The sequence below is a fragment of the Hirsutella rhossiliensis genome, assembly GCF_020360975.1.
Source record: "Hirsutella rhossiliensis strain HR02 chromosome Unknown scaffold00015, whole genome shotgun sequence".
In the NCBI taxonomy this organism is placed as follows: domain Eukaryota; kingdom Fungi; phylum Ascomycota; class Sordariomycetes; order Hypocreales; family Ophiocordycipitaceae; genus Hirsutella; species Hirsutella rhossiliensis.
In genome coordinates, this window is record NW_025408681.1 from 61,346 (window position 1) to 76,390 (window position 15,045).

At 51.7% G+C, this 15,045-nt stretch overlaps 2 protein-coding genes across 2 annotated transcripts; one reads left to right on the forward strand and one right to left on the reverse strand.

Annotated features, from left to right (window-relative positions):
• Positions 1–5,486: 5,486 nt before the first annotated feature.
• On the reverse strand, positions 5,487–8,338 carry HRG_10123 (endonuclease-reverse transcriptase domain-containing protein; the record flags this gene model as incomplete). Its single annotated transcript, XM_044868594.1, has 7 exons — positions 5,487–5,509; positions 5,638–5,684; positions 5,733–6,266; positions 6,357–6,588; positions 6,655–7,036; positions 7,313–7,538; positions 7,617–8,338. 7 exons carry the CDS (start codon positions 8,336–8,338, stop codon positions 5,487–5,489), a joined length of 2,166 nt encoding a protein of 721 aa, XP_044715949.1.
• Positions 8,339–13,762: 5,424 nt separating this feature from the next.
• Positions 13,763–14,840, forward strand: HRG_10124 (transposase-like protein; the record flags this gene model as incomplete). Its single annotated transcript, XM_044868595.1, has 4 exons — positions 13,763–13,784; positions 13,831–13,962; positions 14,012–14,710; positions 14,773–14,840. The coding sequence occupies 4 exons, from the start codon at positions 13,763–13,765 to the stop codon at positions 14,838–14,840; spliced, it is 921 nt and encodes a 306-aa protein (XP_044715950.1).
• Positions 14,841–15,045: the final 205 nt, after the last annotated feature.

Below are 15,045 nucleotides of genomic sequence, written 5' to 3' on the forward strand. Positions count from 1 at the left end.
GCCGTTGCTCCAGCTTGCTAACGCCTTGCCCAAAAAGGAGAGCTTTCGCGATGAGATTCAGCATGTGGCCAACGCACCGAAGGCGACTCTGACGGTTGATTGTAGGGTACTGCTCTGCTAGCTGCCGAATGCACGTGTCATTATTGCTAGCGTTGTCCATCATAAAGAAGCCGATGACTTGGGAGATATCGTAGAAATCGATGACTGTTGACAGCACCTTGGCAATATTCTCGCCGGAGTGAGGGCCTTTCAGAGGGAGAAGATCCAGAAGCGATGTTTGTAGCTTATGTCCTTCGTCCAAGAAGTGAGCAACAACAGCTAGATAGTTTGTCCCTTCTTCAGATGTCCATGCATCCGTCGAGACATGAATCTTGCTTGTGGTGAGATGGAGCTTTTCCCTCAGCCAAACACGTCTCCCAGAATCACCAAACCATTTCTCTTTGATCCAGTTGCTAAGAGCTGACGGGCTCTTGGGCAGAATCTTGTCGCTGTCTTCCAGATAGTTGGTAAAAATCTCGTAGGTGCGTTTATGGGTGGGTTGCTTGACGAAAGGTGAGATCAAGATCGATCACCCAGTCGGTAAAGTCGTCTTTAAATTGCAGGTCATTGAATACCAGGCGGCGGCCTCCGAGATACGATGTGGGGCTTGTTGTTCCCTTGGCCATGGCGAAGGGATTGGACCCTGCTGCCTTGTATCCAAATTCTTCCAGTTTGTGCTGATGCTTCAGGTGGTAGATGATGCTGGTCGTGCTCTCACTGGCAAACAGCGCAGCAATGTGATGGCCACTAACATGGCAGTATTTGCAGAGCCAGTATTTGTTGTTCCCGTCTGTCGTAAGCTGTGCGCCATGTCTGTAGATTGCCGAGGGCTGGATTTTGGTGTTGATGGTGCGCTTATGTGGCTGACGATATCGGATGGATGGGACTGGCTTCCCATCGTAACGGATTTTGTCCCACTGGATAGGGAAATGGTACTGAGAAGCTTTTGGAACCTCTCTTTCGTGTGCAACGGTCGCGGGAGAAGCGCCATAACGTGGCACACTGGTTGGAGTTGAGACCAAGCTGGAAGGCTTGCAAACAAATAAATCAAATCAAATTGGAGGGTCGATTTGATTTGATTTGGATAAATTTTTCCTGGATTTGATTTGATTTGATTTGATTTGGATCGATTTGTGTGGGAATTGTAGTAACCCATTGTACTCATCTAGCTAGCTCACGTGCGCTATCACGTGTACGGCTGAGGATAGCTGAGGCCACATAGCTAGCTTCGTGGCCTCCTCCCTTCCTAGAAGATCATAGACGATTACAACACACCAGTTACCTCTATCATCTGTGCATGCATGCATTGAGACCTACCAACAATTTGGATCTATTTGGATATTTGGATAGCCCCACTTTTCTCCCAAGACGATAAACATTGAGCTGCTCCTATGATATCGGCGCGGAGTCGGCCTCTCTGAGATGTAACCATCTGTCCTGCAAGGCTGAATATTCTCTCCGGTTCGGAAGACATCGCTGGAATTGAGAAGAGATCAATGGCCATCCGCGACAGACGCGGAAACTGGCGTCTTCGGAGAAGCCAATACTGGATCGGATTTTCCACCAAACAATCGCCCGGATCGGTAGTAGCCACCCACTCTGCGTACTCATCGCGCACAGCTGATAGTAAAGGTGCAGACTGAGTGCCAAGTTTTCTGACCGAAGCCATAAAGTCATCTAAGTCGGTTGTTTTGGTTGCAATAGTGGGTTGCTCGGGTATCGTATCCTGCTCCACAGGGAGGTTTCGATACTCCTCCCATAGCCCTTGTACAGCTGCCTTTCCTCTCACCAACCATTCAGGATGGTCTGCCCATTGTGACTCGACAGTTGACCAGCGAAAGGCAGGATGGAGGACAAGGGCGGCGAGATATGCGGGGCTATCTTCGGTTAGGCTGTAGTATTGGTCAAGCTTCATCCAGCCCAGATTGCAACCAATGCGTAGGTACGGTTCTTCATCTCGTTCATGTTTCAACTTTGACTCTTCCAAAATCTTCAGAAGCCACTCCATCGTTAGTAAAACCTCCCAAATCGCACCGAATTTACCTAAAACATGTAAGCATAACCCTTGCCACGAGAAGCTACGTCCAGCTCACCTTCCTTAGGTCGGCCTTCTAGACGTTTGGTAGCTATCTTCAACGGCTTCAATATGGTCAGATACTCCGCAATCACTGACCAGTCCTCAACAGACATCTTATCGTCAACAATGGCCGGCTTCTTCCTACTCTTCTTTGGCATCGGCTTTGTCCCGTTCTGAGTCCTCCTGGCGACGTATTGGTTCCATTCCGTAACTTCTGCCTGAACCATGGAATCAAGCGTGTTCCGAGATGGTAGCCTCTCTGCATCATCGCCTCCGATGAGTTCCAGCGTGTGGCATTATCCGAGATGACATCGTATGTTGTCTTGTCTTCAAGGTTCAAGGCGGTGTTCTCAATAAGCTGGAGCTTGTGGAGCTTTTCAATGCGCTGGCCAGATCTTTGCACCCAGTGAACAATATTGTGCAACTTTCCAATTGGGCCCTTCGATCTCCAGAGCTTCATCTCATCTCGAATCTCTTTATGGGCTTGGCAGTCCTCCTCAAAGGCGTCGGGGTCGGCGCCGAAAAGAATAGATCGGGCGACGAGATTAATAATATGCCCACAGCAACGGAGCCGTCGGTGCTGCTTATTGAAGCCAAACTCAACGCCTAGGTCTTCCAGACATGTGTCGTTACTCTCTGCATTGTCTGTCACAAAGTACCCGATGCAATCCTCTAACCCATATTCGTGAATAATTTCGCTGACGCGGTCTGCAAGGTTCTCCCCGGTATGACGGCCTTCGATTTGCGGCAAGCCCAAAAGGAAGGTTCGGAAGTTCCCTTCGTCATCAAGAAAATGTACTGTGAGGCCGAGGAGGGAGGTAAACTTGCGAGAGGACCACCCATCAAAGGAGATGTTGATGCGGCTAAGCGAACGACCAAGGAGCTCAGTCACGACGCCTTTGTGACGGTCAAAGGACCGTATAATCCATTCGCGAATAGTGCTATGGGTAGGGAGGCTTCCCGACTCAATAATAGCACTATTTACGTACTCCATAAGCTCGCGGAAGTACGGACTCTCAAGCTTATGAAAGGGGACGTTGTCGCAGGCCACCCAGCGTATAAGCAAATTCTGAAAGTGGAGAGGATCGAACGACGCAATGAAGGCTTTCATCAAGGCTTGATCCTTCGGTCGATGCGAGTCTAGACTGGCCATGTCGAAGAGAGTGCGTTGTTTCTTCCTCTGTGGTGACATAGGCCCGTCTCGATTGATGCGGTGGACATCTTCCATATGACTGTTTGCTTGGCTCGTGGATGCAGCGTCGTACATATGAGTGGTTGTGGCTTTCTTTGAGTGACACTCTTTGCAGAGCCAGAATCTGCGGCCGGAACCATCTTTCTCGATGTCGAATCCATACTCCCATACCCATCCCGTCCGCTGCCTTCGTCTGTGTTTCCGGATACAATACCCTGAAAGGCGGTTCCAATCGATGCCTTCATAACCAGTGTAGTCAACCGAGGATGAAGTATCTACTGTCGCCTCTCTGTTGGTGGCAGATGCATCGAAACCAGGGGAATCTTCAAGGTCACTGGGAGTGGTCGAAGGAGCAGTCAAAAGCATTGTTGCTGCAATGTCAGGAGTCGTAGACGGAGCCATCTGAATGGTTCCCTGCAGGGAGTAGTCGAACGGTGAAAGTTGAAACTGCGATGTTCAGCCGGTTAGACTGTACCCTCAAGCGAATTTTGCTCTCTGTGGACGAAGCTGCTTGAAGATTTTTCGTGACTTGAACATGACGCTGGTACGGGAATCAAGCCCTTACAATAATCTGGGCAGGTAAATTGCGAGATGCGAACCGATTGCCAAATTGGGCAGGAGAACTGGGGCTGACCCAAAGCGCTGATTGGACAGTAGTAGCTTATCCAAATGAATTCAAATATCCAAATAAATCAAGGCCTTATGATTTGATTTGATTTGAATAAAATTTTCTTCAATTTGATTTGATTTGATTTGGATTTATTTGGATAGATTTGATTACGATTTATTTGTTTGCAAGCCTGCCAAGCTCGGCGAGCTGTGGGTATTGAACTCTGCAGAATCGATCGGCTCAGAGGGGGATGTAGTCTTTCCAGCCCACCCCTTACGCTGAAGGGTTGGATTTGAAGGCATTATTGACTTGGGGTTTGTCCTGCGCCAGAGTTCCTGGCAGCAAAAGACATGAGTGTTGGAATACTAACCTGCTGAGTAACCCGTGCAATCGGGATACCATCACGGTTCATGCACGACTCCCACGTGACACCCTACCCCGCGATCAGGGCACGCAGCCCCGGCTGCATGCCCCCATTACCGGTGCACATTCCGTTTCTTATGAATAGCTTCCTCTTCCCTAGTTAGTTACAATTGAAGTCATCACCGGTTACCCTACCTGTCGTGACTGTGACTCAGCCTACAGCTTGTGCGCATGCGTATCTGTAGGCACATAGGTGCCTACCATCAATGAGGTAGATTGATGGGGGCTGCAGTTTCGTGCCGTGACCTCAATAGAAAAGGGGGTTTTCCAACGACTTGCCTAAAACGGAAAGGTAGCCGAGTAAGCTCAAGTAACCCCGAGTAAGCCAAAGGATCTTGCTTTGTTTGGTTGAAGACCATCGTTACTTTACGGGAGCCAATTATTATTATTATTATTTTGTATTGCGCCCGGAGGGTTCCCCCATAGAGCCACTACGCTAAGCTACGTACCTACTGTACATGGTTCCATCGCACCTGAAGCCCCACGCTTCTTTTCATCTGTTTCCAGCCTCGTTCGCTGTGACCATGACAGGCCTACTTGAAGGTCAGTTTCTCCAAGTGTTCAGCGTCCTACCTTCAGCGACTGAAGCGCGGTCTGCCAAGTTGAAGGCTGTTGTGTTAGTATGATTATCCCTTGATCAGTACATGGTCCCTCGTCGGTCCATACTGAAGCGTTTCGTTGCCAACGCGAACTGTATTGTCGCCCGTACAGCCCCCATATCGGGCTGCCACTTGTCGTCGTCTGACTCTGCCTTGCCTCCTAGGAAGAAAGACAGGTTTCCCATCTTTCCGCGAGCATATCGAAGCATGATTTCTCGTTGTACCGTCCATCTTCTGCATCGAAAGAGGAAATGTTCCACCGTTTCCGCCGACTGTCCGCAGGTGCACTCATCCGATTCCTCTGCCCCGATTTTGCAGAGGTAGCCATTCAGTCGTGATTTGCCAGTTCGAAGTTGTACCAACACTTCAGATTCCTTTCTAGTTAGCTCGTCGTACATCTTGCGGGTGTGCTTGCCCGGCAATGCTTTATCGATGCGCTTTGAGTGCTTTCCCCTTTCTGGGATCTGACGAACGCGAGTGTGTTCGTTGAGCAGCAGTCGTAACGTCGTTGCTCTTGCCTGAAACGTTGCTGGTTCAGCGATGCATTCATCTCGCGTCGCTCTTTTCGCCTGCATTTTGGCCAGTGGCCCAAGGGTGAACTCCTCATTCTTTGCAGGCACCCAACGAAGTCTGACTCTGCAGCCTCTTTTCGCAAGATACTCAACAGATCCGTATATCGCCCGTATCGTGCACTGACCAGACTGCTGCCGCGGTCGCCCGATGACTTGCAGGACGGAGCGGTTGCTTGTCACAACTGTGAGCTGTCGGTCATGAAGACCTAGAGGAACACACCTCAGGGCCATGGCGATTGCCTCGAGTCCTGCTGTGTAGGCATTCTGCTCATCACTGGAGCCAAGGGTGACGGAGTAGCTGGCCAGCACCTCGTCTGCGCTGTCACGGGAAGCATCCCGAACGACGCCTCCCAACCCGACCTTGCCTTTCCTTTGCGAGCTGGACGTCGCGATAGTGATGTCCTCCGGGTCATCCGACTTCAGCACCTCCGCTCGGTCTGCCTCATACGTTGCCTGCACTCGTTCGTCCCACGGCGCCAGTGCGAACTCGTGGATGACTTCCAGGCGTTTGGTATCTAGTCTTCCCATCGCCGAGGCGAGCTTCTGCATTGGCGACGCATACCTCCTGTTCAGCTTGAGCCTCAACGATGTCAGAGGATGCGTCTTCGGGAGCGTCCGCATCCTTATCCAGAATTTCGCTGCCGCTTGAGTATGCCGTTCTCGGAACGATTGCACGCCGGCCTCGGCCTCGGCCACTACCGTTGCCACTGTGCGAAAGCCTCCCGTGACAGCCTGGGCTCCGATTCGCTGGGCCCTGCCAATCCACGCCGCTTCTTTCACCCCGCACGCGTGCGACCACACGTTTGAGGCATAGTCCATGGCTGGCGCCACCGTCGCTACGAACAGTTGCCTCGCCATCCGTGGCGAGGCCATCTTCAGTCGTTTCAAGCACATGGCCGCGGCCAGCCCCTTGGCGGCTGCTCTGGCGATGTGCTCTTTGAAGCGAAGCGCCTTGTCCATGATGACTCCCAACAGCTTCACGTTGCTCTTCGGCTTGACATCGTTTCCTTTGATGATGAGAGGCAGGTCGCTGTCGCGCTCCGCGATGCGTGTGAAGTGGATGACGGATGTCTTCTCTGCTTCAAATGTGGCGCCGCTGCGCTTCTCCCAATCAAGCGCCTCATCGATAATCGATTGAATACCATCTCTGTTTGACTCTGCCGTTGGCCCCGTGACCCAGGCAGAGTAATCGTCCACGAAGGCGATGGAGCCGCCATTGTTACTGATCCGTCTTTGCACCAGGTCTGCGTTGAAGAAAAGAAAAGCCACTGGCGACAGAGGGGATCCCTGGGGTAGGCCGGCCTGCGGCAGGGTTTGTTGCTCGGATGTGTGCCCGTTGACAACCGCCGACGCGGTCCGTCCCGAGCAGAATGCGTCTATCCACTTGACCAGACGACTCGGGATGCCTCGGGCTTTCATCCTTTCGAGCATTCGCTCTTTGCACACTCCGTTGTATGCGCCTTTGACGTCAAAGCTGATGAGGCTGAGCACTCTGCCCGTTCTCCAGGCCTTGTAGATCCGCTCCTGTAGAAGCACAAGTGCTTGATCTGCGGACCTGCGCTTCCGTGCACCAAAGTGGTTCGCGGGCAAAAGCCCTTGAGCCTCTGCTGCATAGCTGATACGTTCCGCAACGACTGCTTCCAGGATTTTGCCAAGCGTTGACAAGAGAGAAATCGGTCGCCACGCCTTGGCCAAGGTGTAATCCCCTTTATCTGGTTTCCTCAGGGGAATGATCTTAGCCGTTCGCCATTGATGAGGCACGACGCCCTCTCGGAGCGATGAGCTGAAGAGCGTCCACACCCGGTGCTTGACCACGTGCCAGAGCTTCTTCCACACGATCGCAGGAAGGCCATCCTCACCAGGCGCTTTCCAGGGCTTCGCCGCCATCACCTTCTCCTCAATCTCTTGCAAGGTGAGGTCTGGCATGGCTATTTCTTGTCTCTGCGGACGTTCACCCTCCGGCTCAATCCTCGTTGGCAGAGGCGGAAAGAAGGTGCTCAGGAGTTCCTCGGCTTGCTCGCCCTTGCTTTCAGTGATCGAGCCGTCGGCTCTCTTCAGCGGGGGCACCTTGTCATCCGTCATCTCCGTACCAGGCTTCAGATACTTGGCAGCCCTCCAGATGTTGCTCCCTTCGATGACGAAGTCATCCCAATGGGCCTTCTTTTGTTTCCGCAAATTGTCGTGGTACTCCTTCGCAGCCTCCTTGGCGCGCTGCTCCAGATCCGGCCGCGATTGACCGGCTCTTCGCTGCGCCCTTGCTTGATTGCGCCAATACGTGTACGTCCGACGGAGTTGCGTCAGGTCCTTTGTCCACCATCGCTTCGCGTATGGCGGCGGCTGGGCTTGAGGGGTCAGATCTCGAAGCGCCTTGGTGACCACCCGCATGAGCTGATCCGCCTGCGTCTGCACCCCCACAGTCCACGGAAGAGGCCGAAGCTCGTCCTCGACCCTGGTTGCGATGGCGATCCACGGCGCGTTCTTGAGCATCTGGCGCTGCGGAAAGGTACGCTCCGGCACTCGAATGTCGAATGTCGTCTGGATCGCTCTATGGTCTGATCCGTGCTCTGTTGGATGAATCACGCAGGATGTCAACTCGTCCGCCAGTTCCGCCGATGCCAACACCAAGTCGATGGTGCTCTCCTCGTCCGACCTCTGCCACGTTTTCGTCCCTCTCGCGAGAAGGCTGCTAAGACCAAAGTCGTCCATCAGGTCAATGATGGGTTCGCCCTCCCCTTGTCTGCTCGCTGACACTTCATCTCCGCCCCAGAGGAGGTCGTGGCGGTTGAAGTCCCCGCCAAAACCACATCGGTGCGTCTCCTGTCCCATTGCGGAAGCGATCGATCACGTCGCGCAATAGTTCCATCGCGTTCGTCAGCGCCTCGTCGTTCTTTCCTTGCACATACACTGACACCACCATCACCTCCTTCCTCAAGTCGGAGTACCGCTGCTGTGAGATCGGCCGACGGCACAGGCACTTGCTCCGCCTCAAGGTCACTTCGGATCCAGAGCATGCTGCGGATCGGCCATAGGGCGTCACGAACACACGTCGGAATCATCTTTGTCCAGTTATGGTGTCCCATAGGACTCGTCACCACCTTTCCGTCGATATTGCGCGCATGTGGCTCAGATATAGCCAGTGCGGCAAAATCCTTCAGGTCTTCGTCGTTCATCAGACTCTGCTGCACCACATCACTCTTGTGTGCATTCAGCTGTAGGATGCGGAGGGACTCAAGCATCGCTGCTCGGGTTCCTCATCCTGCACTTCCAGCTAAACGACTCATGCGGTCCGCCGCACGGGACGCATTTTGGCTCAATCGCTGTGCATTCTCGGTGGTGATGCCCAGCGTTTGCGCACTTGCCGCATGTCCGCTGCTTCTTGCATGAATATGCTTTGTGACCGATCTCCTGGCAATTGAAGCATTGGATCGGTCCCGTTCTTGGCTCGAACTTATAAGTGGTGGCCGACTCTCCCGCTAGGTCAAAGTAGTCACCGTCCAGAAGCCTTTCTGCATCGCTTTTCTTGGTGACATATACTACCATGGATCCGTAGGCTTTACCAGACTCTCGTTTGCTCAGCCAGGAAATCTTGCCAATGGTCACTCTGTTTTCGGCACTCAAAGCTTCGATCGCTCCGGGCAGGATATTGCCCTCCGTGTCGAGGATTGCTGTCCGGTTGGCGTTGTCGACCCGGACCGGATACAGCTGGTCTCTCATGATTCGCGCTCCTCCACGGCTGTCTTCTGCGCCGCCTCTTTGACCAGCTGAAGCTCGGCTTCATCTCTGCAGACGATCTTGATTCGGTCGGCATTCCGGGATTCTCTCACAACTGCTGCGCACCTCCAGGTCTCATGTCCGTTCTTCGCTCTCATCTCAACCTCGATGGCCTGTCGTATCTGCCCGATTTGCGCTTTGTTCCTGTTCGGCTCACTTACACGAGACGTGTCAATGGTACAATGGACAGAATCGTTGGCTGTCTGCTGTTTGGTTGGACCAGGTATGCTGCGTGTACTGGAGGGCGGGCTGTTTGGCAGGGCGCGCGCGACGTCCGCAAACGTTGCTCGAGGGCCGCTTGGCAAAGCCACCTCGCCCGATACATCCAGCTTTTGCATCAGCTGATCTAGTTGCTCTTTCATTCCGACCAATTCTCTCTTAAGATCCCGGTGCTCCTGTTTCATTTGCTTGTCGTGTTCTTCGCTCTTACGTCGAAACTCTTCCTTGGATTCCTGGACCTGGGCTTCAAGCCTCGGATCAGATCTTCCTGTCCCTGGATGGTGGTGCTTTGCTTGTACACCGTGGCGCTCAGCTTCCTGATCGTGTCGCTTTGCTCGGATACTCGATGTTTCAGCTCCACCATCTCGCTTCCCATCTTCGCCAGCATCTCTAGAACCCTTTGCATCATCGATTTGGCGGTCTCCACATTGCTGCGTGACTTCACCTCGTCGCCTCTTTCGCTTTCGTTGCCCACCGATATGACTCGCGTCGTTCGGGTCGAGACACGCTTGGGAGCTCTCGCGGTCGCACTTTCCAACGATCGTAACGTATCCTGCACTCGTGCGCTGGGCGTCCTCACTCGCGTCGGACGCGTCAATGGCGACGGGCTAGTTGGATCCAGCCCCGCCCCCACGTCGGCCGGAGGCGCCACTTCAGGCTCTGCCATGATGGCAATCAAGAGCCACACCTACCCCAGAGTAAAGAAATATGAAGAACTCTCAGCAAGCTGAGAGCGCGGGCGGAAGGATCTTCGCTTCGTATTCTTCGGCTGGGTCTACGGGAGCCAATGCAATGCAATGCAATTTATTCCGCCCGGAGGGACCAACCCTAGAGGGCCGCGACACTCAGCTATTTACAGATCCTCCACTTTCGACTGCAACACCCAGAAGCCCCACATTTTGCTCCTATCCGTACATTTCAGCCTCCAATTTCGCCGTTGACAGGCCTGCTTGAAGGCCCATTTCTCCAAGTGTTCAGCATCCTATTCTCAGCAGCTGAAGCCCGGTCTGTCAATGAGAGGCTGTATGGTGCTAGTACTGTGCACTCTGGTTTGCCAGTACTGTCATCGTTGGTCCGTGTCTAGTCTCCCGGTTGCCATCGCGAATTTGATCGTAGCGCGTACTGCTGGTAGGTTCGGCTTCCATTTGTCGCCATCGGACATCGACTTCCTCCTAGGAAGAAAGACAGATTTCCCATCTTGGTTCGATTGCATTTCATCATGCTTTCTCTTCATAGATCCATGCCTTACATCGAAAGAGGAAGTGCTCCACTGTCTCGATTGCTTGACCACAGCCACATAGGTCGCTTTCTGCCGCCTGTATTCCATGAAGGTAACTATTGAGTCTCGATTTGCCTGTGCGAAGTTGCGCAAGTACTCTCGCTTCTTTCCCACTAAGTGAGTCGTAGATCGTTCGCGTATGTCTGCCTGGTAACTGTGACGGTACAAGTGCACGAACAAGGTCGAGTGCGACTTGGGTAAAGTGATTGTCTACAAGAGAGAAAGAGGTTCCTAAGGAAGACTCTGACTTTCGCTATTTACATGAATAAAAGCGGGACCTTTCATAAAGTATGAAAGTCACATGATCGTTCCTCACACATGGGCCTCCTTTACTCCATCGCTTCTGATTCTTCCACGTCTTGCTGAGCCTGTAGGCGAGCATTTTGCGCTTCTTGTTTCGTCGGTCTGGGTTTGTTTTTGTTGTGCTTCTCGAACTCTTTGATGGCGATGTGAGCGTTGACGACGTTGTGTAGTGGTTCCCATGTTGCCCAGTGATCGGAATGGTCCGGTATGAGTTGGTATTGGTATGGTAAATACCGCCAAGACCTGGTATGGTTTGACAAAAACTTGATACCATGGTATTACCGGTATACCGAATCATACCAGTAACGCTAAAAATAAGCTCAGGTAAGAGGCTCACTGCGGAGAATGACCAGGCAGAATCCGAGCGGCGATGATTCCAGTGTCATCTGTAGGGCTTATTGACCAGTTTTCTGCCAGTTTATCTACTCCATTCAATCATGAATACCATCATCCTCACAATAAGTTATCGACCTGGCTACCTTGGTCAGGTCGATCCGGCACCGAACGGATGCTTTTCGTCTTTGCTGCCGGGTAGCTATCCCAGGAAGGCACGAAGGTAAGGCTAGTGTTAGTGCGTATTAGAAAGTACTTCTCATTGCACCCAGTTTTATGAGTTCTTCCATGTAGGACGGAGCATGACCTAACGTATCACTGGCCAGACTTGTCAATCGCGTCGTCGGAGGGACAGGAAAAGCTTAAATGATCCTTTCAGGGACAGGAAAGCTTAAATGATCCTTTCAATCGAATTACTTCCGTGATGTTGGAGCCCGAAAATTTTTACGTTAGGCTAGTTGGACGATGGACCAAGATCGAATGATCGAAAGCCACCATAGTGACCATACCTTAACTGGTGTATGTCATGATCATGGAATCTCCAGCGCCAACCTCGCCATCTTCGTTTACGACAAGTTCAGCATCAATCCGCTCCAGATCTCCTGCATCGTGTCCCGCGCCACACTTTTCCGCTACGACGCCATCGTCTAATTCTGTCCGTTATCCTGAGCCTCCGGACGAATTCGTACAAGACCATGTCACGTACCTGCGTCGCGCGACGACGACGAAGAAGGCAGCTCGTCTCGGCTCGTTCGCATGTGTGGAAGTACGGTCTTCATTACATCCGAGACAGTGACAAGAAAGAGGTATACTACTGTCACGAATGTGCGATCGGAAAGTATAAGCAAGAGTTATTTGTGATCAATGGCACGTCGGGAGTGAGAAATCATCTCGAACAGAGGCACCAGATTGATCCACAAAGCGGCCTGAGGAAACGCGGTGCGACACGGGCGTCTGTATTGGAGCAACAGAAAAGCGCAGCTGCAGTGTTGCTAATAATATGACAATAAAGTAGTATACTGCAGTATATACAATACAATACGCGATTTCTCATATTGTACCAATACAATATGCTCGCCGTCATATTGTGACGATACAATATGGCGCCTTCCATACTGGCAATATATGGCTTGTATTGTTTGTATTGGTTGGTGGTCATTCGCCTTTCCGTTCCCCAATTCGCGCCAATATGATGACGCGTCAAAATACACGCGTAAATATAAGCATGTTCTATGTATTGTTTTTCGTCTGGCGGACCTCCAGGACGTAAAATCTTCCTATTGGCGCACGGAAACGCGTAAATGTATGTATAAATCCAGACCTACAGGGTAGCGGCTCGCCGTCCAAACACTGTTTTCCTCCTCAACCCCGCTTTCCCACCCCAGGACTTACAAGCAATCTCGATGCCTCAACAACGCCTGCCTTTTGTTCAAACATCGCCGCGACGGGATTCGTCAATATCAGACGAATACTCGGAGATTTCCAGCCCACGGTTGCATGATCCAGATGAGACCCAAACCACTGAATGCCAATCGTCGCAACCTCGCACGGCCTCCATAAACCCTTCGGCCAAGCCAAGAACATCATGGGTCTTTTCTCATATGCCAGACGAGGACATAGAGACGAAATACTACAATCAGCGGACCGGAAAAGAAGAATGGCGCTGCAAACACTGTGACAAAACGTATTGCTGTTCCGGTGGAACTGCGGCCCCAGCCAAGCACCTTACGGATCCTCCTCCTGACGGTCACGGCCTCCCAAAAGGCGCGCCACGAACAGCCAAAGTCACGAATATACGAACTATTCTCGAGATAGCTCGTGTTATGGCCAAAGAACATCCCCGAAAACGCCGTCGGCTCAACGATCAATCCGGAGACTCGATCGACCCAGACCAGCTCGAAGCTTTATACGTAAGGTTTATTACGTCCTGTTCTCTCCCATTTAGGCTTGTGGAATGCCCAGAATTCCGAGCATTCTTAGCCTACCTCAACGCCGATATCGATACTTGGCTTCCAGATACACACGAGACCATCAAGAAATGGATTATGCGGCAGTACGAAGGTCAGAAGGAGAAGGTCAAGCAGCGCATCCAGTCAGCAAAGTCAAAAATTCATATCAGCTGCGACCTATGGACTTCCCCCAACTCTTTGGCCATCTTAGGCGTAGTTGCTCATTACGTTGCAGAAGACAGTCAGTTGGAACACCATGTCTTGGCTTTGAAAGACATCGACAGTGAGCACGACGGATATCACCTGGCAAGGGCAATTTTGGAAGTGGTTGATGACTGGGGGTTTGCTTCCAACCTTGGATATTTTGTGATGGACAATGCAGGCAATAACGATACAATGATGAGATCTCTTTCCCTTGGTAAGTACGGCGCACTGTTTTTTCTGACTGGCCCTAACATCTACAGGCCTTCTACGTCGATATGACATTCGATACGATCCCAAATCTCACCGACTCCGCTGCCAAGGTCACATTATCAACCTTGCCGCCAAAGCTTTCCTCTTCGTTACCGATAATGAGAAGCTCAAAGACGACGAACGTGATGGGCATAATGTGACACTAAAAGAGATCGAGGCGTGGCGGAAAAGGGTCCCTTGGCAAGCTCCACAACTTCGTGGTTTTCGTCCAAAGTAGTGTTCAGCGTCGCCAAAAGTTTCTGGCCATCAGCCATAATCGCAAGCTTGCGCGAGATAATGACACGAGGTGGAGTTCGTGGTACACCATGCTACGAGCGGCCTTGCATCTTAGAGGCGCAGTCGAGGGATATTCAACAAATGGGTGGAAGGAGATTGTGCCGGAGACGAGCTCTCCCGAGGAGTGGGTCATCCTCGAGAAGATCAAGTCTTTCTTGGAGAAGCTTAAAATGACGACAAAGGCCCTTGAGTCATCGTTTGCAACTCTTGACAATGTTCTCTTGGCTATGGACTTCGTATTGGCGCAATTTGAAGCAGGAAAAGAGGCACATATCGACGATCCGATTATGGCACCAATGTATAACTCGGGCTGGGCGAAGATGGATAAGTACTATTGTCTTACTGACGAATCGCCTGCCTACGTCGCTGCGATTGTGCTTCACCCTTCGCATAAATGGCACTACATACACGAAAACTGGAAGAAGGAGTGGGCTGACTCGTCAAAGAAGCTGATGGAGACACTGTGGGATGATTATAAACCTGTGGAGCCGCCTTCTCTATCTGAGGTTCCGTTGACGACCACGAACGAGTTCTTGAATTGGAGAAACAAGCACCTACAACCAGCACTTATCACAGACGAGTACGAGCGATATTGTAAGTCTGAACGGGTTTATGGGTTCACAAGCGCCCTCGCATGGTGGCTGGAGGAAACACAGCAAAAGAACTACCCATACCTGAGCAAAATGGCGGTGGATATACTGTCAATTCCCGCAATGTCTGCTGAGCCCGAAAGACTCTTCTCTGGGGCAAAAATAACCATCACAGACCGTCGAAATCGACTTGGGAGTGATGTAATTCAGGCATTGGAGTGCTTGAAGTCATGGTTTGGGATACAGGATTTTCAGGGTGACGATATTTCAGCAACGACGGTTGAATAATGAGGGTCACGTGGGATATACGGGATATATTGTTTTACTGGCAATATATTG